The 26,704-nt window shown below is 42.2% G+C and overlaps 1 protein-coding gene across 6 annotated transcripts in view; it reads right to left on the reverse strand.

Moving 5' to 3' along the window:
- Positions 1–26,704, reverse strand: part of LOC140728501 (kalirin) — a 723,603-nt gene that overhangs the window by 219,974 nt on the left and 476,925 nt on the right. Inside the window, exon 1 of one of the 6 annotated variants that reach the window (XM_073047306.1) lies at positions 20,689–20,854. The exons of 4 other annotated variants lie outside the window; for them this stretch is intronic. In XM_073047306.1, coding sequence (XP_072903407.1) covers positions 20,689–20,745 — 57 coding nt within the window. In that variant the 5' untranslated portion in view covers positions 20,746–20,854. Of the gene's footprint in view, positions 1–15,366; positions 15,429–20,688; positions 20,855–26,704 lie in introns of those variants that run through there. One more of the 6 variants, XM_073047308.1, reaches the window with a different exon arrangement.

The following is a 26,704-nucleotide window of genomic DNA, read 5'->3' on the forward strand; positions in this document are numbered from 1 at the left end:
TTCTTAACCCGGTGTTTGTGAGGATTGCCAGAAAATATTCATCAAAAATCTTATCCATATCCGTTGCATCTTTTTATTTGGTCTTTAACAGGCCCTACTTTTGCTTTTCATTAAATTATAAAACATCTTGATTTTCTTCATTTTTACTTGCTTGTGCTTTTTTATGCATTATTTTTGCTTCCCAAATTTGCCTCCTAATTTCACCTTTTTTCATTCTATATCCTTGTAGGCTTTTGTTTTATCCTTATCCTACCATGTCATCTGAGATCCTCATCTGAGCAGGTCCACCTTTTCCCTTTCTGGAAATAGATTTACCCTGAAGGAGGTGTTCACAGTTTACTTTGGTGAAATCTCTTTTCAACTACACATACTGACCTTAGAATTTTTACCCTTATTTTTTCCAGGAATCTCCCGAGGGAGAGTTTCCTTTATGAGATATTTTTTCTTCTGCCGGCAAAAATTCAAATGTATGCTTGGCATGAGTAGCTTTTAAGCAAAATGGAGAATGTCAAATAAAGATGGATTAAGGAAGAAGCTTAAATATAAACAACTCCTCAAATATTGAAATGTTTATCTAAAATAAATCACACACATATAAATGTAAATCATAAAGAGTTTTAATATAAAAGCAGGTCCATTGGCCCACAGGCCCATTGAGTCATTACCAACACCCATTTATACTTGACCTGCCCAAATCCTATTTTATTCTCCTCTTATTCCCACCAAACACCTGCGCCTTCCTCCACTTAGTTTCTACTCTTTTACACACGAGGGACAATTTACAGTGGCCACTTAAACTCCTGTAACATATGATTTTTGGGATCAGCAGGGAAATTGGAGCACCAGGGGAATAGCACATGGTCGGGGGGAGAGTGTGAAAAACTGCGCACAAAGTGGACCAGAGATCAGTGTTACTAGGGTCATGGGATGACCCTACTTCTTCAAAGTGCGGTGGAAGCAGAGGCACTGAATATTTTAAAACCAGAACTGACTGATAAAGTCTCGAAAGGGTGGTAAGCAGGAAAGTGGAGTTGAGGTTTCAGTCATGTCAGCAGTAATGTCATTGATTAGTGGAACAGGTACAAGTAGCATGTAATCAACCCTTACTTCTAAATTGTATATTCACTTGTTCACATATTTGCATGAAAAGGACATGTACCAGTAGATCCAACTTTGAGCCTTTGGACAGGTAATTTTGGAAGGAGGTCCCAGATGACAAGGTAGATAATGAGTATTTAAGTCTCAATACAGTAAGAAGCCTGAAGGGTAGATAAAGAGTAACTGTGCATTAACATCTGGGTGAGCATTAGTTGTTCTGGGAATTTTACAGAATCATAGAAACTTATGACACAGGAAGAGCTCATTCAGTCCGTTTTGTCTGTGCCAATCAAAACAAAATGCCCAGTTGAATCTGGATTCCAGCTGTGACACTGTGCATATTTTTGGGTCAGAGAGTTTGTGAGGCGGTAATTATGACTTAGTATTATACTGAAAGTTTTTGCACACTGAACGCATCAAAGCATAATAGTTTCAGGGTAATTTACGCTGTAAAGAGTTCATCAAAACTAAATTCATGTCAGTTTAGGTAAGTATGTTTGACCACAGTGTAAAAGTCTGAAAGCAGCATCTAAAAATGCAGTTGATCACAGACTGGGAATTGGTGTTCTCTGGAGATTATTAGTTCATGTAAATCTCCGAGTTATTGACAGTTGCACCAAGCAATGGTGGTGAACATATATAATGATTGGTTGTCATTCCTACCACAAATCTAGTCTACGATCATTACTTGCTCCATTCACGTGTTGTGGAAATGTCAACACTGCATCTGCTGCCCATTCGTAAACTTGCCAGAACCAACACAATCCCCCACACATTCTCTTCACTTTGCATTCAGGAATTACCTAAGTGAATTGTACGGTGGCTTTTTTTTAAAAGGAAGATTAGCTGGCTTAGAAGTTGGTACCTGGATTGATTAGTTAAATATGTGGTGACAGTGGACCAATAAATGTTTTGCCTAAATGCCTGCTGTTGCAAAATTCTGTCAAGCCATTTCACATGACAGAATCAGGCTGAGACTGAAAGACCTTTCCCTCACATGCTTTGTAATGCAGAGTATGCAAAGAAAAACTGATAAAAGAACTAAAGGGGAAGGACATCTAGAATATTGGGGGGGGGGATGGAGGAAGACAGGGGAGTTTGGGACATCGAGGGTTAAGCTTGGTCATTTGTATCAGGAGGCTACTGAGGGGTTGTGATTGGTTTTGGTGGGGATGGGGAAAGGATGCTGTTGGGAGTGGTAGGGATAGCTCATCTCAAATAAGTGCCCAGAGGCAAACACCATAGTTTGCAGTCTCCTTGAGAGGAATCCCTATTGCAATGGTAAATGTTGTGTATCTAATATTTCAGTAATATTTGTGTAATATTGGAAATACATTGTTTAATTAAGCATTCTTTGTTTAAATAATTCATTACGGGTTGTAAGTTACAGTTTTCATGTTTTGGAGCTACAAAACATAACAATGAAGGAGACCTCCCATAATTGGTGAAGATTTGTTTCTGCATATCTGATGTTGGTTCACTTCTGCAAGTGTAGTGTAAGTGAACCAACATCACAGGGTTGCGAGCTAATTTTGCAATGCACATTACACTGCCATTATACTGTGGACATCAAGGCTGCTCTGTGCATTAACATGTCAGTCACTTCGAGGACTCAGCAGGTAATTTTCAGGTTTGGTGCAACTTTCATTAATTCCCTGATTTTCCTTTATGACCTTTCACAATTCAGATTTTATTATTTAGCAGGCAGATTATTTTATACAATTCAGTTTCCAGGCAAGTATACATTTTCCAAAACACCTGAGAAATTAATATTTTGGAAAGACTAATTTCTTTTTCACCAATCAGAGGAAACTACAGCTTAACATAATTTATTGTTAATATATCTAACTTAAAGGAATATTATGTCCTTTTCAGCACTGCTGACCTTTGATCTTGAGAAATGCAAATCCATTTCTATGCTTGGCTTTGAAAGTATCAGCTGATAAATACCATGGCAATGTGTTACTCCCTTTTGCAGGAAATTCTTTACAATACCAACAACACTTAGTCAAGAAACAAAATTTACCAAACTCTTATAATCACAAGGTTGTTTTCGAATCCCAGCCACTGCAAACTAAACCTTATAATAACTAACAAACAAGAGAAAATCTGCAGATGCTGGAAATCCATGCAAGACACACAAAATGCTGGAGGAACTCAGCAGGTCAGGCAGCATCTATGGAAAAGAGTACAGTTGACGTTTCAGGCCGAGACCCTTCAGTAGCATTCAGGACTCAGTCCTGAATAAGCGTCTTAGTCCGAAATGTCAACTGTACTCTTTTCCATAGATGCTACCTGACCTGCTGAGTTCCTCCAGCAGATTGTGTATGTTGTGTGTGTTCCTTATAATACCTGTTACCTTCATAAAGTTACTGAATTAAAATAGCACAGTAAGAAGCCATTTAGCCACCTCAGCCCCTAGCACCCTGATCCTTTCCCCTCCTCCATCCATTTTATCCGACCATCAGCTGCACATTCCTCTCATTGGGTACCTCACTCCTCCTACTGTTCCCATCTGCCTATCGCAATCCTTTCTTTGATTCTACACTCTACCATCCTTTCCTATTGATTCCATCACATTCAGCCCTTTGTCACATCCATCTATCACCTCCCAGCCTCTTCTCTCTCCCGTATCACTATCACACATCCTCTTCTAGATCCATCTATTGCTTACTTAACTCATGCTTCAACCCTTCCCTTCACCCCTTTATACTGGCTATTTCCCCTCTGCCCATCAGTCTCAACTCAAAATGTCAACTGTTCATTTCTCTCCACAGATTCCTTGGCATTATCATTTCAAAGGATCTCTCCTCTGCGGAGAAGAGTTGATGGGATGAAAGGACAAATTCTGCTCCTCTGTCTTATGATCTGGATATGCCACATAAATACCATTATTAAGAAGGCACGGCTGCAACTCTAGATTCTTTGAAGATCCGCATGTCAGCTAAAACTTTGACAAACTTCTATAGATGGGCAGTGGAGAGTATACTGACTGGTTGCATCATGGCCCGGTACGGAAACACCAACGCCCTTGAACGGAAAATCCTACAAAAAGTAGTGGCTACGGCCCAGTCCTTCAGGGGTAAAGCCCTCCACACCATTGAGCATATCTACATGAAACACTGTCGTAGGGAGGCAGCATCCATCATCAAGGACCCCCACCACCCAGGACATGCTCTCTTCTCACTGCTGCCATCAGAAGGAAGGTAGAAGAGCCTCAGGACTCGTACCACCAGATTCAGGAACACTTATTACTCCTCAACCCTCAGGCTCTTGAACCAGAGGGGATAACTTCTCAACAAATAATAAGGTGCATTTACGACACAAGTTAAAAAGTAAACAGTATAACACTACTGGTGTTTCACATGCGATGAGCCCAGGGTGGAGGCAGGGAGTTCAGTAGTCTCACAGCCTGGGGAAAAAAGCTGTTTCCTATCCTAACGCTCTGGTACCTCCTGCCTGATGGTAGAAAGGTCAAAGAGATCACTGGAGAGATGGGAAGGATCACTGACAATGCTAAGGGCCCTGAGTACATACTGCTCCTGATAAATACCTCTTTTCCACCTATCTGACCCCGATGGTCCTTTCAGCAGTCCTCGCAATCCTTTGTAAGGTCTTGTGGTCAGATGCCTTGCAATTCCTGTATCAGACTGTGGTTCAGCTGGTCAGGGCACTCTCAATGATGTTCCTGTAAAAATTGGTTAGAATTGGGGAATCTCACTTGCCTCAATCTCATCAGGAAGTGAAGATGCTACTATGCTTTCTTGACCAAAGAAGTCGTGTTGAGGGACCAGGTGAGATCGTCTGTTATCTGCACGCCCAGAAACTTGGTGCTCTTAACTCTCTCCATGGAGGAGCCATTTATCTGCAGTGAGGAGTGCTCAGTCTGCACCTTCTAGGTCTGCATATTAAATAGTTCTTCCTCACATTCCCCTTCTATTTTTTTTGTCTAATATTATAAATACCTTGGTCCTTGTATCATCTACTAAAGGGAACAACTTCCTCTATTCATACTATCTAAACAATTCCTGATCTTGTGCACTTTTACAAATTAAAATAAAAAGTTGTTCTAATAAGTACAAGCCCAGCTTCACAGTCCAACTTTGTAGCTGAAACCCTTTTTGACAAAACTGTACTTTCTCATCCATCTTAAAAGTCAGATGACCAATTTTTATCGTTTTAAAATAGAGATGTCCTTGAAGATCTTAACAGAGGATGCTTAGTCTGGATTGTGTCTAGATAATATGCCCTTTCTGAAAATGCCTCATTCTGAGAAGCATGTCTGATCCGTATACCTACTTGAGGTGATGATTACAATACAAAGCTTTTGCTTTTTAAAAAATTCTACACTTTTTTTTCTGGGTAACAATTCATTTAATTGAAGCTTTGGAATTCTGATTTAAGTGTAACCCTGCATTGACAGAAAAAATGCATATTACTAATTTTCAGTTGCATGGATAAGAAGTGTTAATGGGCCATTACAAATTTTGGAGAAACATATGACATAGTTACAGAGATGTGCCTTGTATTAATCCTTTCACATCTTTCTTTACTATTACAACGTGTTGCTTTCATGACACTATTTTGGTATCTAGTCACATGTGCTCCTATTTTTTTTAATGAAATCATTTTTTTCTATTACACAACAGTGAATCTGCCAAGCGGACCACAACCTTGTCGTGGTTTGGAGGCTTGTGCGCTTCATTGATCTGGAGAGCTATGCTGGCTGGAGTCAGGGCCTTGTGCTTTGACTCCTGGTAGGGTCACCCAAGCCAAACAGGTTAAAGGGTAGAGACCAGACTAAGAGCGGCCCACTGGTCCTCCAGGCTAGGGGGTTCAGCTCAGGGCTAACAGCCCTAACTGGTCAAAACAAAACTGTTACAGAAACAGCAATGAGAAACCCTTCTACATCTGTGTGCGACAGTATTCCCGAGTCTCCACTCAGGAATTGCATGACTGACGGTAAATGGAGAGGAAGCTACTGACATGATGAAGAAAGCTGTGAACGCCAGCATGGAGGACCTAAGCACCTAAGCAACAGCGACATTATGGACAAAGGAAGAATACAATTGTGAAAACATGAGCACACACACATGCTGGAGGAACTCAGCAAGTAAGGTAGCTTCTATAGAAGGATTAAACAGTCAACATTTTGGGCCAAAACCCTTCATCAGGACTAGAAATGAAGGGGGCAGAGGCCAAAATAATGTGAGGGGAGGGGAGGGAAAGGAGTACTAGCTGGCAGGTGATAGGTGAGACCAGGTCAGGAGGAAGGAGGGTGGGTGGGGTGAGGATAGGTGGAAGAGGTCCAGGTTTAAAGAAGAAGGAGTATAATGGGGAGGACAGTGGACCGTGGAAAAATGGGAAGGAGGAGGTGAACCAGAGGGAGGAGAAGAGAAGGGGATATGGGGAATGGAAAATGGAGAGGGTGGAGAGAAATTACCAGAAGTTAGATAAATTATTGCTATTGGATTGGAGAAGGAGCAACATCTCATATTCCATCAGGATAGCCTGTAATCTAATGGCACAAGCATGGATTTCACTAACTTCAGGCCACTCAGAGTGCAGAGACAACACCTCATAGTCCATCTAGGTAGCCTCCAACCTAATGGCATGAATATAGATTTCTCCAAATTCCAGTATTTCCCTCTTTCTCTCTTCTTCCATTCTCCACTCTAGTTACCTTCTCACCCCTGCTCTACTCCTCAATTACCCACCACCTCCCTCTGGTTCCCCTTCTCTGTTCCCTTCTTCCATAGTTTACTATCCAAGCCTATTAGATTCCTTTTCCTTCAAACCTTTACGTCTTCCACATAAACTCTCCCAGCTTCTTACTTTATCCCCCCTCCTCCACCCAACCTCCTTCTCCCTCATCTGGTCTCACTCAATACCTGCCACCTTGTACTCCTTCCTCTCCCTTCACCTTCTTAAACTGACTTTTGCTTCCCTTCCTTCCCAGTCCCAAAACCTCGACTGTACTCGTTTCCATTGATGCAGCCTGGCTTGCTGAGTTCCTCCAGCATTTTCTGTGTGTTGTTCTAGATTTCCAGCATCTGAAGAATCTCTTGTGTTGAGAGAATGGTAAAAGATGTTTGCATTGCCACCTTGGAAGGGGAAGGAAATGGTTTTTCTTGAAAATAAAATGCTTTATTCACCTCATCTTTTACCTATTTCTTTGCTTTCCCGGAAGAAACTGATTTGCATTGCATGCTTTAGTACCTCACCAGCTTACTTTCGAGCTTTTGCAATTTGTAAAGGCAGTCATTTCAAAAATAGTTTAACTAAACTCTCTTTGTATATTCAGCCTAATTTTGAATAACAATTCTGTTATTTTGACATACACTTTCTCTCAATCTATCTTTTGTTTCTTTACGGTTTTCTTATATAGTATACCACTCTTTTTTGCCTTATTACAGCATCTCTTTGCCTTTGAATCCTTTTTTTTAAGCCTTTCGTAAGGCTTCTTTGCCTCTAACTGATGAATGGACATTATCTGGAGATTGATCTCCTGGACATTTCCAGCATTTTACTATTTTTATTTCAGATTTCTGGCACCTGCGGCATTTTGTATTGGTATATTATTTTAACGATGTCCCTACCTGATAATAAACATGGACTTGTCCATGGAGCTTGTGAATAACGCTCAACAAAGGACCCCCAGGGTTGCTAGTAATGACCCACTTAGCAAATGCTGTTTCTTCTTGATTTGCCTCAGCCAATTAAAAACAAGTGCATATTTCAACAATTAACACGTTACATTTCCAGGTCTCAGCTCCAAAGTGTTAATGGTCAAAACTTTAACTAAGAGTATCAACTTACCCCCTTTTTATGAAAATTGGTCGATGAGCTGCATTAACTCAGATGCTGTTGTACAGCAGGATTTTAGTAAGATTAAATTACTATGCATCTCATCTGCTGTAGTCCAACAGCCTAAGGGTGCTGAAGTTCAGTATTTCTTGCAATAAAGTATTTCTTTGTTCCACTTTGGAAAATTATTAAGTGTGTCACAATGACCTATTTTCCAAAAGCTCCTGGATAAACTTAAAGGACCAGGCTCTCTATTGGACTAGACTTCTTGCATAAATTTCCATATTCTAGTTCCAAGGTACTCCCTCAGTATATCAAATTGGCATCCTCATGATAAATCAGTTTCTTGTTAACTGGGTATTAACAAATGCCACGTACGTTTAAAAAAAATCAATTCATTTACAGGAATGGATGTTGCTGGTAAAGACAGCAAGTTTGCCTCTCTTTGACTGTTGCAGCGTACCTCATGACTCAGAGTCAGAAGCATGTTTGTTGCCATTGTTGTGTGTCTGTTGTTTGTTGTCCTGAAGCAGTTGTGTAGTGCAAAGACATAAAATTGTTAAAAAGGTGAGCAGGTACATCAAAACATACAGTGAAGTGTGCCGTTTTGTGTCAACAACCAACACAGTCGGAGGATGTGCTGAGGGAAGTCCGCAAGTGCCACCACACTTCCATAACACGCTCACAACTTAACCCGTACGACTTTGGAATGTGGGAGGCAACCAGAGAAATGGGGAAGAAATCCACGTGATCATGGGGAAAATATACAAACCCTTACAGACAGCAGCGGGACTTGGAAAAATAAATAAATATAGCAGTTAAAAGAAGAATGAGATATTATTCATGGTTCATGGGCAGTTCAGAAACATGACAACAGAGAGGAAGAAGCTGTATCTAAAATGCTGAGCGTGGGCCCTCAGGTTCTTGTACCTCCTCTCTCCCTTATGGCAGTAATGGGAAGAGGCCATGTCCCAAATGGTGAAGGTTCTTAATGATTAATGCCGCCTTCTTGAAGCACCTCATCGTGAAACTGTCGCCGATAGTGGGGAGGGTTGTGCCTATGATAGAGTTGGCGGAGTCTGAAACCGTCTGCAGACTCCTACAACCCTGTGCATCGGAGGCTGCGAGTCAGCCAGCCAGAATGGTCACCGTACACCTGCAGAAATTAACAAGAGTCTTTGGTGACATACCAAGTCTCCTCAAACTCCTGACAAAATCTGGCTGCTGGCATGCATTCTTCATGATTGCATCAATGCACTGGACCCAGGCCAGATTCCCGAGATGCTGACACCCAGTAACTTACTCAGGAATCTGAATCTGCTCACCCATTCCTCCATGTGGTTTCCTGACTTCCTCTTCCTGAAGAGCATAATCAATTCCTTGGTCTTGCTGACGTTGATTTCTGAACAGACCATGAACCCATGAACACAACCTCACTTTTTGCATTACATATTGATTTTTTATATATTTCTTATTGCAACTTACAGTAATTCTTTATTGCGTGTACTGATGCCACAAAACAACAAATTTCATGACATATCAGTGTTGATAAACCTGATTCTGATTCAGAGTGTGAAGGTGTTGTAACACCACTCAACCAGCTGATCTAGCTCACACCTGTATGCCTCCTTGTCACTACCTGAGATTTTACCATCAACAGTGGTGTCATCTGCAAATCTACCGATGGTGTTTGAGCTGTACACAGTAATGAGTGTAGAGCAGTGGGATAAACACTCATCCTTGAGCTACAGCTGGGTCAATTGTCGTGAGATGTAATCACCAAATCCTACTATGATCACCCGACGAGGAAGTTGCAGAGAGGTTTGGAGGCCTAGGTCGAGAATTTTGGTGACTAATATTGAGGGGTTGATGGTACTGAATGTTGAACTGTAATCCATAAACTGCAGCATGATTTTTGCTGCTGATCACAATATGAACCCAACAACAGTGAAGAAGTGGCAATATATTTTCAAGTGGAGATAGTGTCCAATTTAGACAGGAAATTGGGACTCACATTGTTTCTGCATGTTTTCTGTCCTTGCTCCTCTGAGTGGTGGTTTGCAAGGCACTAATTAGGAATCCTTTGCTAGAAACAGTGGGGGACTTTGGCTGTAATCGTTTGAACATTTGGAAGAGCAGAAGGCATTACAGGCACTTGGCAACCTCCTCCCCTTCCTGAGTTCTTTATCTCTCTTTCCAGGTTCTGAAAAGTTAACCCAGTTTCTTTTTCCACAGGTGCTGCCTGACCTGCTGAGTATTTTCTGCATTTTCTGTTTTTATTTCTGATTTACAGCATCTTTATGTGTTTTTGATTTTCATTAGATTGCAAGTCAAGTGAGCTGGATGGTGATGAGCTGCTTGAGTGTGGTTTGCACTGTACTCAACCAGACAGGTGGAGGTGTTTCATTCACACTTTTAAATTCTGCCTTGCAGACTGTGAAAAGGTTTTAAGGAGTGAAATGGTTAATTATTTGCTGCAGGATACCGAGCATCTGACCTGCGGCTGGTCCAATTAAGTTTCTGGTCAACGGTCACCGCCAGACTGTTGATAAAAGGTTTAGTGATGATGATGACATTGTGTGTCAAGGATAGGTGGAGGTGGTTTTTACATTGCACTTGAGCAGCATAAATAATTAACTGGATTTGATTTCCTGGCAGCCAGCACTACTTATTGTTCTTGTTTTAAAATGTGTTTGTGGGATTATGGTGGGATGCTCAAGCACATTTATTGTTACATTTTAGTTTGTGTGTTTCTGGGTCACCCTGACTGTAACCTGAGTGTGTGATAATCACCTCTCCCATCTGTATGAGACTGAGCAGTTCACACTGAACGATGGCCCTCTGACTGTTACTGTGCCTGTCGCAATACAGCCAGCAGTTGAGATGAATGAGCTCTCCTGGTCTGTCATCATGGACTGAATGCTCGCCACAGTACTTATTTTTAAAACGCATGGACCAATAAGATTAAACTGAACATTAACTGTTCTCTGGAGTTTTCAAAGTGTAACAAGTCAAAAGATTATGGACATTTAATCATGCTCAATTCAACTAATGAACTCCTTGGTTACTCTGAACCACAGCATGTGAAATTCCTGTTTTATTGATCCAAGTACGTTGTCTCAAAATCAGTCCCTACTATTTTGCACCATTATAACTGATTTGTAAATAAACCATAGCTTTCAAATTGGCAATTCTTGAGATTTTGATTGTGGGCTATTAATAGCAGAAGAAATCCTGCACTCTTTGAACTTGCTTTAAAAAGAATTTAACTCCACTCATATCATTTGTAAATTTGGAAGAAACACACAAAGTGCTGGAGGAACTCAGCAGGCCAGGCAGCATTTATGGAAAAGAGTAAACAGTCGATGTTTCGGACCTGAAATGTCGACTCTTCACTCTTTTTCATGGAAGTTGCCTGGCCTGCTGAGTTGCTCCAGCATTTTGTGTGCATTGCTTTTGATTTCCAGCATCTACAGATTGTCTCATGCTTGAGTAAATTTGGAATCTGCTTTCTGTTCTCCTCCCCAACAATGACTTTCAAAGCGGGGTCCTGCATTTTACTGCTTTACTTCTGCACAGAAACAAAACATTATTATGAAGTTATTAATGACATCCTGAGTATTTCAGTAAAGAATACCTATAATTTCTTATCTTCTTCACTTCTTCAGAGCCTTTGACCAGTTGACTTCAATGTCTCTCACCTGTCAACAAACTGAATGGGAACTGGTCATACTTGCTTCCATTCCTGCTGTCTAATCGCAGCTAGTGAAACAGTTGGAATGACTTCTCTTCCTGCACATACAACGTTACTTTTATACCTCCTAACAATCCATCTCCTTCTACTTTTCAACTCTATTATATTCAGATATACACCAAGTGTTGTATACATGCTCACGTGGTTGTTAAAGCAAACATCTAATTAGCTAATGATGTGGCAGCAACTCAGTGCATAAAATTATGCAGACATGGTCAAGAGGTTCAATTGTTGTTCAGACAAAATATCAAAATGGGGAAGAAATGAGAACTAAGTGGCTTTGATGGTAGAATGATTGTTGATGCCAGACGGGGTAGTTTCATTACCTTGGAAACAGCTGATCTCCTGGGATTTTCACGCAGAACACTCTCTAGAGTTTACGGAGAATGGTGCAAAAAACCCCCCAAAAAAAAACACCCAGTGAGCAGCTGTTTTGTTGACAAAAACACCTTGTTAATGAGGTCAGAGAAGCATGGCCAGATTGGTTCAAGCTGACAAAGGCTACAGTAACACAAATAGCCACATGTTAGAATAGTAGTGTGTAAATGAGAATTTCTGATTGTACAACATGTTGAACCTTGAAGTGGATGGGCTGTACTGAATAAAGTGGCCTCTGTGAATATGGTTAATTTCCATATCCCAGTTATACTGTTCTATCAATGCCTCTATGCTGTTGCACTGCTTATCCCCGATCCAACGCTGAAAGAACAGATACTTTCTCTGATTAACTCTCGGGAAATTCAAAGTCTTTATTTTTGTTTCCATCACCAACACTACCTCTCTTCCTGGCAAATCGCTGAGGGAAAACCAGACCGTTTGCAGTTTTGGTATCCTGCTTGAGCTGTGTAGTGGTTTGAAGCACATATCTTCAAACCAAAAAAAACACTTATTTCCTCCTCTCTAGTGATATTCCATTGCACTCTGCCTTAGCCCTTTTGCCTCTAAAACCCTCATGTACACCTATATTATCTCGAGGTTAACTGGTCAGTTTATCTCATTTTACCATGCTTGATTTAAGGTTGTAAAGTACATTGCTGCCAATGCCCTAATTTGCACCTAGTTTCCAAAGAAACTGGGGCAATGAGGTTCCTTTGTGTTACGTTCACTCCAGCTGGATCAGAAGGTATTTTGGTCTTTTCACAGCTTGCTATAGACTTGGCTTACTTGTGAGAATCACAGCCATCTGATTCACTTCATGAGGCATAAAGAAATTGCTCACAGCACTGGATATATAAAAAACGATGGGATCAGATTTAACAACTAAAAATCTGTATTCCAGAATTAACTGCATCTCTACATCAGCTGTTCAAAAGTACTTAAAACACACAGAGCAATTTGAAAATAGTAAAATGCTACTACAGTTCATAAAAAGGGACAAATTCAATCCCATTTAATTACCGCACAGTCAGTTTATTCTCAAGAAAATGATGGAAATTGTGGCTAACATTAAGTGAAAAATTTTCAGTAATAATCTAAGCTTGGGTCTTGCCAAAACCACTCAGCTCCAGATCCACATCACATTGTTTGTTTTGTGCCGTGATGTATGATGAAGGCGATCATGGTCTTTCCATGACCATGACTGTTCCAGCATATTTTTATATATAATGGTTTTATACATAAATGGTTTGCTATTGTCTTCTTCTGGACAGTGTCTTGACAAGACACTGTTGGACTTGGACTTCAGTAAGGCCTTTGACAAGGTCCTGCACGGAAGGTTAGTTAGGAAGCTTCAATCGTTAGGTATTAATATTGAAGTAGTAAAATGGATTCAACAGTGGCTGGATGGGAGATGCCAGAGAGTAGTGGTGGATGACTGTTTGTCAGGTTGGAGGCCGGTGACTAGTGGTGTGCCTCAGGGATCTGTACTGGGTCCAATGTTGTTTGTCATATACGTTAATGATCTGGATGATGGGGTGCTAAATTGGATTAGTAAGTATGCAGATGATACTAAGGTAGGTGGCGTTGTGGATAATGAAGTAGGTTTTCAAAGCTTGCAGGGAGATTTAGGCCAGTTAGAAGAGTGGGCTGAAAGATGGCAGATGGAGTTTAATGCCGATAAGTGTGAGGTGCTACAATTTGGTAGGAATAATCAAAATAGGACATACATCGTAAATGGTAGGGCATTGAAGAATGCAGTAGAACAGAGTGATCTAGGAATAATGGTGCATAGTTCCCTGAAGGTGGGATCTCATGTGGATAGGGTGGTGAAGAAAGCTTTTGGTATGCTGGCCTTTATAAATCAGAGCATTGAGTATAGGAGTTGGGATGTAATGTTAAAACTGTACAAGGCATTAGTAAGGCCAAATTTGGAGCATTGTGTACAGTTCTGGTCACCGAATTATAGGAAAGATGTCAACAAAATAGAGAGAGTACAGAGAAGATTTACTAGAATGTTACCTGGGTTTCAGCACCTAAGTTACAGAGAAAGATTGAACAAGTTAGGTCTTTATTCTTTGGAGCGTAGAAGGTTGAGGGGGGACTTGATAGAGGTATTTAAAATTATGAGGGAGGTAGACAAGGTTGACGTGGATAGGCTTTTTCCATTGAAAGTAGGGGAGATTCAAACAAAAGGACATGAGTTGAGAGTTGGGGGCAAAAGTTTAGGGGTAACACAAGGGGGAATTTCTTTACTCAGAGAGTGGTAGCTGTGTGGAACGAGCTTCCAGTAGAAGTGGTAGAGGCAGGTTCGATATTGTCACTTAAAGTAAAATTGGATAGGTATATGGACAGGAAAGGAATAGTGGGTTATGGGCTGAGTGCAGGTCAGTGGGACTAGGTGAGAGTAAGCATTCGGCACGGATTAGAAGGGCCGAGATGGCCTGTTTCCGTGCTGTAATTGTTATATGGTTATAAGACAAGTGACCTCAGCCATTGGAAGTACTCTTCAGAGATTTTCTGCCTGGTGTCAGTGGTCACATAACCAGGACTTGTGATATGCACCAGCTGCTCATTCAGCCATCCACCACCTGCTCCGATGGCTTCACGTGACCTGCCTCTAAGGGGGGCTAAGCAGGTGCTGTAGACTAGTGGTGGGAAGGAGCACCTTACATCTCCTGTGGTAGAGACGTATCTCCACCACTTCACAACCTAGTTCAAAAAGGATCAAAGAGCTGAACTCCATTGGTGAAGTGCAACTGACTGTCCTTGACATCAGGATAACATTTGATTGTGTGATATAAAAATTCTAAAACCAATCAGCAAAAGAAGATAAATACTCCAATGTTTACTGGCAGACCAGTCATAAAGACAGGTAGTTGTAGTTACTGGAACAATGCTGCAGGAATTCCTCAGAAGAGTTTTGTCAGTCTAGTCACCTTCAACTTCTTCATCAATCACTTAACTCCCACCATAATATCAGAAGCGGAGATATTTGTTCATGGCAACACAATGTGTAACTCTATTCACAAGTCCTCAGCAAACGAAGCAGTCATAGAAACATAGAAAACCTACAGCACAATACAGGCTCTTCGGCCCACAAAGCTGTGCTGAACATGTCCCTACTTTAGAACTACCTAGGCTTTACCCATAGCCCTTTATTTTTCTAAGCTCCATGTAGCCATCCAGGAATCTCTTAAAAGGAGTCTCCTGACTTGAAAGGATACAACATAACCTTCAACAACATTCAAGCATAGGCTGGAAAATAGCAAGTAAGATTTGCACCTCAAAACTGCCAGGCCCTGACATTTTCCAGCTAGAAAGGATCTTACCACATATCCTTGACGCTCGATAGTAGTACAATTCCTAAGTCTCCCGTTATCAACATCCTGAAGATCACTATTGACCAGAAATTCAAATGACCCGAACACAAACACTGTTGCCATAGGAACAGGTCAGAGGTTGGATATCCTGCGGTGAGTAAGCAATCAATACTGCCACTGCCGGTGACACGTCATACGGCGAAAATGGATACATTAAAAATTAATGCTGCCTTTCAGTGGTCATTAATACACCCATTTTATGTGAGCTGACTACATTTTGTTTCCTGGAGAGCAGCAGGGAAATATGTGCGTTGGATTATGTTTGCTGTGTGTCAACCTTGCAAATGTACCATAGATGGAAAAGATTTTTTACACTCTTAATGTGAAAATGATGAGTGACCATGCCCAATCATGCAAGTCAATACCTGATACCCTCTCCTGCTGCCTTCATTTTGAAGCAGTCTGCTCTGAGGAACCACGTGAAATCACCGACACAACAAAATCAGCAGGTGCTGGACATCCAAAGCAACGTACACACAAAGTGCTGGAGGAACTCAGCAGGCCAGGCAGTATCTTTGGAAACGAGTAAACAGTCAACGTTTCGGGCCGAGGCCCTTCTTTAGGACCACTGACAAGCTAGATCAAGATTTCACCCACTAGACCCCGTTCACAGATTTGTGGTGGGCAGCTGTATCCTGCATAACCTTGCCATCACTAGCTCTCAGCCTTTTTTCTCTATCAGTACGATATGTTATTACAGAGCAGGAGAACGAAAAAAAGTGAAGGGACACAAGTAGGTAATCTAAAAAGACATTTTTATGCTGGGCGATCCATGCCCAATTCATCTGACCACAAGGCAACTGTAGAAATGTCAAATACTGATTCACCAACTGTACCCTTCCTATCTTCCTTCTGTCACTGACAATCAAACCAGAATAAACTTGACATTTTCCAAATCGGGTTGCAAAATAAGGGCATGATAAACTCTACACAGATTGTACCTCTCTCCTTGCATGTTCCTTTTGCTCTCAATCTGCTGGTAGTAATACTAATTGTGATAATAAATCTGAATCTGATTGTGCAGACCTTTGCCTTCTTTGATGATGTTATGCAATGCACAGCTGATAGGTCGCTGAGTTTCAGTGGCCTTGCAGGAAAATTAAGTGGCTCGCGGCCAAGAAGACCAAGTTTCTATGCGCCAGTTTCAGCAGTCTGGGCTGAATGTTTGGCAGAACCCAGCAAGGGTACTGGCCATGCAGCTGTGATGGGTTCACAGATACTGTCTTGCTCAAAGAGAACAGAACTATGCTCATGAAACTACTTCCACTCCCTTTTGTAAAATTCTCATCAACTCTTCTGAAATTCTACCACTCAACTATAAACCAGGGACTATTTATAATGCCCAAGGAACTATCTTGGGGATGTGGGAGGAAATTGGAATACCCAGAGGAAACCCAGACATTACAGGAGATCTGTAAGCACCAGACAGACAGGCCCCCCAATTAAACCAGACAACAGAGTCAGAAAGGGCTTCCCTTTACCACTAACTGTCAAGCGTTGCGGGAGAACACGGAACTCTGGGAGCAGTGGATTCGCTGCCAGGGATTGTGTGTCCAGAGAGCTGCGCATTTTTGGCGCTGTCTCTCCGGGCGCAGAGCTCAGAAAATGTGACATAACAGACTTTTAACATCGTAAATTAGCGAGTTGTTTGTTATGTCTCCCCTCTTGCTGTGAAACAGGGATTTCTCTTTTTCTCTTATTAGGGAGAGAGAGCCTGTGGTATGCCAAATTACCGGGTGAACGAGTAGTCTCTGGGGTACTGCAGTCTGTGTCTCTATTGGTGCTTTGCTGCACGCTTGAGTGCTCAGTGGAGGGAGCAGATGCTTTTTTGCTGGTGGGGGGGGGTCATTGTCTTGCTGCTGCTTTTGCGTGGGAGGGGGGAGCTGGGGCTCTTTGGGGTTCTAACATTTTAACTGTCATTCATTCTTTGAGGCACTCCTCTGTTTTTGTGGATGTCTGTGAAGAAAAAGAATTTCAGGATGTATATTATATACATTTCTCTGATCTGACATTAAATGCACCTACTGAAACCTATTGATATCCCTTTCCTCTGCCACCTCCTACTCCTCTATATCAACCTTTTCCACCACTTCTGCCTTCTCCTCCTCTTGCCAAATACTAACCTCACCTGACATTGAGGTAACTGAGGGTGAATCAGATGAAGACCATGTATCTATCCCTCCTCCAGATAATAGTAGAAGGCATCCCTGGAGTGGTACAGATATTGCCATCTTGTCCTGAAGATTCAAACTGTATTCACTAAGAAAGTTTCAGCAGCCTCCTGGAAATCTTTATAATGGTGTTCAACTACTCTAGGAAGAGACAAAATTCCTCTTCATTGAGTAGGGAGCATCAGCAAAGTCACTAATCCAGGACATCTGGCATTCGTCAGCAATTGCCTAAAATGATTCAAAGGCAAGGAATTTTAGGGTGACCCTGACCTTGACCTTTTAAGAACAACTGTGTCCTTCAGAACTTTCTTAGTGAATGCAGTCTGGGTCTTCAGGACAAGATGGCAATATCTGTACCATAGAAACATAGAAAACCTACAGCACAATACAGGTCCTTCAGCCCACAATGCTGTGCTGAACATGTCTTTACTTTAGAAATTATCTAGGGTTACCCACAGCCCACTATTTTTCTAAGCTCCATCTGCCTATCCAGGGGTCTCTTAAACCCACTGCAAGGATGCTTTCTGCTATTACCTTGCTCGCCCTGCCAAAGGTTTTAGTTCTACGTTATCACTAAACTGAGAAAGTCTTAACATGATATATTGCTCTTCAGAGAGCAGGCATTAGGTGAGTGTGGCTCTCTCAGGTTTACTGGAGTTCTTGCTTTGCATTTACATGCCCTTTATCCAGTCATCCACTGGGTAAAGTTTAAAGGTGACGTGGGAGGCAAGTTTATTATTTATTTATTGTGCCTCATGCAATTCCCGGATTTAATCCTAGCCTAATCATGAGACAATTTACAATGACCAATTAACCTTCTGTCATGAGCGCCGTGAGCCTCTGTGGCTTGCCCTATAGCATCCGGCTTCACAGTTCCTCAAGTACCTGTATTTACTAATTGCCCAGTTGCTTTTGGTTTAATCTTGTCAAGTTAATTGTCACCGGCGCACATATTTCCCACTTCCTATGATTATTTAAAGGGAACTCGTTGTGCTCTGAAACTGGAGTCCTACTGAGTTTGTGGAGAGTGATTTGTCTCGGGGTATCACTTGGTCGTACCTCCGAGGCTCTGTTGGTATTCCCCTTGTTTCCGTCTTGTCATGGGATTTTGCCATCCCCACGCTCCTGGGCCAAGTCATTATCTGTGCCTATCGTAACTGAGTCTGCCATCCACCATGCGTGCCTTGCGTCAGTACCAGCGACCACCATAACAGAGAGAGCTTAGCGTTCTTCTGCATTTGGGTCCAGTCCTGTGAGCGTGCACTGTGACACCTACGAACCAGTACGTCTTTGGACTGCAGGAGGAAACCCACAGTCACGAGGAGAATGTACAATTTCCTTACAGGCAGCGGCGGGAATTGAACCTGGGTTGCTGGTACTGTAAAGCGTTGTGCTAACCACTTCGCTGTCACCTCTGTAGTTTTACACTGAAGGTGGTAGGCGTCTGGAATGGGTTAGCAGGGGTAGCTGTGGGAGCAGGGAGTTTGGTGGAGTTTAAGAGGCATTTAGATAGACACATGAATATGAAGGAAATGGAGGGATATGGATGATTCATAAGAAAGAGGACACTTAACATAAATTGGCATCAAGAACAAAACATCATCAGGAGCTTAATAGCCTGTTGAGTGTTGTATTGTTCAATCCCTTCTGTCTTTGGAACTCCTTGGAATATCTGCCCTTCTTCAAATGCCTATTGTGTGCAACACCTTCCGGCAGGGGCACCACAGTTTTTCCTGTACCCCACTCGGAAGCTGCCGCTGCCTCTAGGTGCAACTCTACTTATCCTGCAAGGGGAAGGGCAGTGGGTTAGTGTGAATGGTGGTTATTGTAAACCAGTATGTGGAAGTCATGAGACTTAGCAGTTCTAAGAAAAAGAAGCAGGTGTGGAGTTAATGCATACTTGATGCAAGTCCTGATTGGTAACTGTAACTGAAAGGTGAATACATTGCATCAGTCGTGGTCTGTAGGAAGTGATGCGGTTGCTGTAATATAGCATTCAGAACTCCACCATTGCCTTCGACCTCTTGAGGAATTCTATCTAGGTACTCAGTGCATAACTCCTGATGTTGGATAGCTCTTCAGAAAATAACAACATCTACTCCCTGCAGTGCATGAGCCTTTTGGAAAATTCATAATTGCTTGCACAATTCCTAGGCCATTTTCTAGCACCACCAAAAAAAAAACACCTTCAAGAGGTGCAAACTTCATCAAAGAATTCAGGATAATTAATGCTTGCTAGCCACTGTTGGAAACCACTTTGATCATACTTTTTATAAGATTTGTACTTTTTAACAAACTCACGTATTTTTCACATTCACTGGTAAAAAGTGGTATCGCAGCTAAACTAACAGTTTATCACCTTTCTCCTTTTTCTTTGGCTATTAACACATTACCCACGTGAAGTAACAGGTTTAATTATGTGCCCTATTAACTAATATATTGCTAGCTAAGGAATGTTCCTTATCTTATTATAAAAGTGATAGATTTTTCAGCGGCACCACCTTGGCTTCTTTATTCCTTTGTCTTCACACCCAGACACCCCTTATATCGTTTCTCAGCTCTTTATTTAGTTTGCTTAGTATTTGCATGTTTGCTTGTACTCTAAAATAAACTGAAACCTTGGAAGTAAGACTGCTCGTCATTCGTCACTCCCAGAAGAATCCTAAGGATCTGAAAATAAACTGAGATCCAACAACACTCGTCTACTGTAATTGCCTTGCCCACTGTGGCCCGAGGGCAATCACTAGAACAATTCTCTTCCCATGGATACCAAAGTTATTATAATGAACAAACTGCATAAATGACCATATTCTGCCTATAATGGTACAAGTTAATCATATGTTTACTAATCCCTATTTTCAGGACTTATCTAATTTACTTTCTGTATATTTAAAAAGGGGCAAGTAGGAAAGGACGACACAAGTTAGTGACACCCAAAATCCATGTAGGATTTCATGCAGACTTCTCCATTATATTTTTCCAAAGGCAGATACCAACATAAGTCACACAACTAAACATTTGAAGTTACTGTATGTTCCGAGAAGGATACCTCAGGTGAACTCTCACTGCCTTCACAATCAAAATAAATATGCCAACTTACCCTTTGGGAGCCACCTTTACTGGAGTTTTTAAAATTTTTGGATAGCCAGCGTTGCATGATTAGACTTCAGCTTCTTTTTTTTATATATATAAAACTCAGAGACAAGGAGAATCACTACTAGACACATACACTTCACCAAGAACGAGTCAGAGTTTCGAGTCTTCAATTCTCCGGGATAGTTACAGCGAAGTTCAATTTAAAATTGGACTTTGAACACCACGATAAGATTCACTTCTCAATAAGGTACAGAGTTCAAAGCTGAACTTATATTGTTTATTTGCTAAAATACCAGAGAAGGGAGGTTAAGTGTATCAGTAAAAAATAGAGAAATTAGACTTTTATCTTTTGAATAGATGCTGAGAAGTTTATTAGAGTTTAGATAAATAAAACCATGAGATACTTTAATTAGGAAGATAATTTCCACTGATCAGTAACTGAAGGGAACCCATCTAAAGTCAGCAGCAAGAAAATGAAGGGATGTTAGTAGAATGATTTTCCATTGGATTGCAACAAAATAACTTGGCAGAATATAAGAATTCTCAATGAAACAGACTCCAATAAAACAGATAAAAACACAAAATGCTGGCAGAACTCAGCAGGCCAGACAACATCTATGGAAGGAGGTAGTGACGACATTTCCGGCCGAAACCCTTCATCAGGAGTGAAGTAACATGGGATGGTCAAGGGGGGATCAGAAGTGGGAGGAAGGATGAAGTAGAGAGCTGGGAAGTGATTGGCTGGAGGGAAATGGGCTAGGAGGAAGGTGGAGAATTATGGGAAATAAAAGAGAAAGAAAGGTAGGGCTGGGGGGAGATTATAGTGAGGGGGGAAAAGGGGAAAAGAGAGAGAAAGAGAACCAGACTAAAATAATAGATAGGGATGGGGGTAAGGGGGGGCAGGGGTATTAATGGAGGTCTGTGAGTTGAATGTTCATGCTGGCAGGTAGGAGGCTACCCCGGCGGGAGATAAGGTATTGCTCCATCGACCTGTGCGCGGCCTCATCTTGACGGTAGGGGAGGCCATGGACAGACATGTCGGAGTGGGAGTGGTCTGTGGAATTGAAGTGTGTGGCCACAGGGAGATCCTGCCACTGCTGGAGGACCGAGCGCCGGTTTTCGGCGAAATGGTCTCCCAGTCTGTGGCGGGTCTCCCCAATGTATAAATGGCCACATCGGGAGCACCGGATACAGATTATCACCCCAGTTGACTCGCAGGTGAAGTGGTGCCTCACCTGAAAGGACTGTCTGGGGCTTAGGATGGTGGTGAGGGAAGAAGTGTGGGGGCAGGTGTAGCACTTCTTCCGTTTGCAGGGATAAGTGCCTGGAGGGAGGTCGGTGGGAAGGGATGGGGGGGATGAATGGACAAGGGAGTTGCGTAGGGAGCGATCCCTGTGGAAAGCCAAGAGTGGGGGGGAGGGGAAGATGTGTCTGGTGGTGGGATCCCGTAGGAGGTAATAAAACAAATGTTTTTTTTCTGTTCTTCCAGAATTCATTAACAAAATTTGTCTTTTATAACTTCATCAAGGTAAAAGTATGATTTCACATATTCCGAGGTCCATATAATTTATTATGTGACTCACATATGCTCAGTGGCCACTGAGAGTATGATTGTGGTCTTCTGCTGTTGTAGCTGTGCATGAAAATCCCAGGAGATCAGCAGTTTCTGAGAAACTCAAACCATCTCATCTGGCACCAACAATCATTCCATGTCAAGGTCCCCAAGATCACATTTCTTCCCCATTCTGATGTTTAGTCAGAACAACAACTGAACTTCTTGACCACGTTTGTGTGTTTTTATGCATTGAGTTGTTGTCACATAATTGGGTGATTAAATATTTGAATTAACAAGCAGGTGTAGCTAATAAAGTGGCCACTAAGTATATATGACTAAATCAAAGTCAAAGTTGAGTTTATTGTCAAATGCACAAGTACATGCACGCACAGGTGCAATGAAAAAAGCATCACAGACACAGAGCGTCATATAAGCAGCAGTCACAAGGGAAAACAAATATAGATTACACACAAGTTTTACAAGAAAGAACCCAATTAGAATTTTAAAAAGTCCATTTTAGTGCAAAGTGATCAAAGTGGTTATAGCATCACTAAAGCTGGTTCAAGAACTGACTGTTTGAATAGTTGAAGGGAAGTAGCTGTTCTTGAACCTGGTGGTGTGGGGTCTATACCCCCACCCAAAGCTAGTTGTGAGAAGATGACATGGTCTGCATGGTGGGGATCATTAATGAGGAAAATTGGCTTTTTGAGACAGCACCTTCTGAAGATACAACCAGTGGTGGGAAGGATGTACCCTTGATATATTGGGCAGGACGCATGCAAACCCCTTGAGACACTTCATTGCAGCTGGTATAAGCACCACCAGGTGGTATTTATTGTGGCAGGTCATCGTGCTGTTCTTGGGCACAGGTATAATAGATGTCCTTTTGAAGTAAAAAAACATGAAATGCTGGCAGAACTCAGCAGGCCAGACAGCATCTATGGGAGGAGGTAATAACGATGTTTTGGGCCAAAACCCTTCATCAGGAGTGAAGTAACATGGGATGGTCGAGGGGGGATAAGAAGTGGGGGGAGGGATAAAGTAGAGAGCTCCCACTCCCACTCCGACATGTCTGTCCATGGCCTCCTCTACCGTCAAGATGAGGCCGCGCGCAGGTCGATGGAGCAATACCTTATCTCTCACCTCGGTAGCCTCCTACCTGCCGGCATGAACATCCAATTCACAGACCTCCGTTGATACCCCTGCCTCCCCCCCCCTTACCCCCATCCCTATCTATTATTTCAGTCTGGTTCTCTTTCTCTCTCTTTTATCCCCCTCACTATAATCTCCCCCCAGCCCTACCTTTCTTTCTCTTTTATTTCCCATAATTCTCCACCTTCCCCCTAGCCCATTTCCCTCCAGCCTATCACTTCCCAGCTCTCTACTTTATCCCTCCCCCCACTTCTTATCCCCCCTCGACCATCCCATGTTACTTCACTCCTGATGAAGGGTTTTGGCCCAAAACGTCGTTATTACCTCCTCCCATAGATGCTGTCTGGCCTGCTGAATTCTGTCAGCATTTCGTGTTTTTTTATTTATTTCCAGCATCTGCAGATTCACTTGTGTTGTCCTTTTGAAGTAGGTGGGAATCTCAAACAGCAGAATTGAGAGGTTGGATATGACCATAAATACTCCAACCAGATCTTTAGTACTCAGTCAGGTATGCTGCCTACAATAGAAGCCTTTCACAGATTGAAGGGCGCTCGGCTGTTGGCTTCAGAGACTGATGTTACAGGATCATACAGAGATGAGGGACACGTGTGAGTGTGTCATAGCTCTCCTTATGAAAGCTTGCAAAAAAGACCTTGTGCTTATCTGAGAAGAATGTGTCACTCTTTGTTCTCACCTTGTATGAAGTAATAGTTTACACACCCTGCCACAGCTGGCATGTGCTAATACATGATTCAGTTTAGTATGAAATTGCCTTCTCACTCACAATGGCCCTCTGGAAGTCACACCTAGAAGTCGCATGGCTCTGTGACACCAACTTTGAATGCCATGGATCAAGCACTCAGCAATTATGATACTTTTGGCTCATCTACGGCTTCTGCTTGAGAAAGATTTGGAATGCTTTTGTGGGTACACAGTCCTTATGAAGTGCTAATGACTCTGGCACATTCATTTAGGACCTGACAGTTCCTTGAACGCCAACTCGAAACAATCCCAAATTTGTTCTTCCACATCTGCCATCCAGCTCTTCTTAATCCTCTACGTAGGTGTTGCACTTTTCAATACTTGTCTGTACACCGGCAGGTGATTGGAAGTGCAGGTGAGGGATGGATCAGTAAGTGTTTTTGTTGGTGGTGTAGCATGGTCAGTGTGTTGGGCCTTCCAGAGTGGCAGGTAATGTGTTGAAAATAGTTAGGCAGCGAGTTCTTCAAGCTAGCTTGATTAGTCTTCTGCCACAACATGACAGGGCTTGGGATATGCTGCTTCTCTCTTGCTGATTACTGCATTTGGTTCCTCAAGGGCTAGGAGACACGTATTCTACAGACAGGATGAAGGTAGGGGATTCCTGTGGATGTCACAACCATGTATTCGGCAGCGCAGTCGATACAGCAATTGTGCTTATGAATTTGCATGTGTCAGCTCATTATTATTTAATCGTGATAGTATTTAACTCTATACTTGTTGTCGTAGTGCTTGTTGAGACTTGGACAGAGCATAGCAACGCTTTGCTGCCATTTTGCATTCGGCCTTCCCTGAGATATTGGACTTTCGACTCTGAAGACTAGCGGTATTCGTTTAATGTTCAGATGTTTTTTCAGCCGCAGTGTAGGCTTCGGTTTCATTTTGAGAGTTTTAGTTAACAGCCCTGTTTGGCCTAGTGTTTATTGTTTTATTATCCCTTTAACACAGTTTGTATTAAAGTCTGTGAACTATCGACCTTTTTCAGTGTCTCTCACTCCACACTTGGGCCATATCCGAACCTCATAACAGCAAGTTTCGAATAACGAAGTTGGACCCAGCAGAGAGAGGGCAGCTGACCTTGGCTATGAGGTTCATTGGTCAGGTAGGAGACAAGCGACAGGCAATGGAATTTGTTCTCAGTGAAGTTACGGAAGCCACGAGGCAGATAGCCTTGTGCCGACAAGCCCAGTCTCACTTGGAGGAACAGGTATCACCCCTAGGCACAACTGTTCAACAGCTCACCACAGACAATCGGATTCAGGTGTCTGTGATTTCCGCACTCACGGCTTCCGTCCACGAACTTACTGTGAACAGCCAGCATCAGCTGACAGCCATTAACGTTCTTGCCAGCTCAATTCAGCGGCTTCAGGCCGCCTCAGTCCCACTCCCAGCATCCCGCAGGTCCTCCTTTTCTGCTGCCCCGACAATCTCTCCTACTAACGCTACCGCTACCCTCTTCCCTTGATGGCATCTGCATTTGAACATCTCCAGGGAGCATTAATATTTTCCAAAATTGATCTGCGCAATGCTTACAATCTGATTCACATAAGAGAAGGGGATGAGTGGAAAACAGCTTTCAGCACCTCTAATGGCCACTATGAATACCCGGTGATGCCTTTTGGTCTGGCCAATGCCCCCGCTGTATTCCAGGCCATGGTTAACAATGTGCTCAGGGAAATGTTGAACCAGCTTGTTTGTGTAGTTGGATGACATCCTTATCTATTCCCACTCTCATCAGGAGCATCCAGCATGTCCAGAGAGTACACAGATGCCTTCTTAAAAATAACCTGTGCATCAAGCTTGAAAAATGTGACCAAAACACCAAAGACCCGGTGTTGTTTTTGGGTTATATATTTACCCCATCCAGTGTTCAAATGGACCCTAGTAAAGTTCAGGTTTGGGGGTCTGTATACAACTCCATTCAGGGTCCTTTTACCCTTACAGTTTCTTAGTTTTATCCACAATGATTCAACACCTTCCAACCCTATGTCACCATTTTCTAATGTTTTGATTTCACTTTTTACAATGCCACCCCTCTGCCTTCCTATCTGCCCTTTCAATACAATGTGTACCCTTGGGCTATGTTTCCTCTAAGCTGTGTGCGTGCGCACGCATGTTTTTCAACCAGCGCACAAAGAAAATTAATGAGCGCACAAAAGGTTAGTTACCTAAAATAATGTAGTAATTAATAATTATACTTATTGAAAATAATCTTTTAGCTAAATATTTCTGTTAACTAGTTAGTCGGTTTTTCAAATACCACAATGCACGTCACTAATTTACGTCACCTCACCTTTCCTGTTCCGGTTTGTACAGCTGCATCGTGGCGGCAGCCATCTTTGGCAGACAGTGATCATATTGTAAAGTTTACAAAGATTTGCTTCAAATCCTGTAGATAGCTTACTAAGTTTTTATTGAAAAAATATTGATTCACTATGTTGAATTCAAAAGAAGGGAAGGGCGTGAAGTGCAAAAGAACTGCAGATTTGTTTAAAGTTGAATGGCTTAACAGAATAGTAGAAACTGCTACACTGAAAGCTTATGAAGTTATGAA

Source organism: Hemitrygon akajei, chromosome 5, assembly GCF_048418815.1.
Source record: "Hemitrygon akajei chromosome 5, sHemAka1.3, whole genome shotgun sequence".
In the NCBI taxonomy this organism is placed as follows: domain Eukaryota; kingdom Metazoa; phylum Chordata; class Chondrichthyes; order Myliobatiformes; family Dasyatidae; genus Hemitrygon; species Hemitrygon akajei.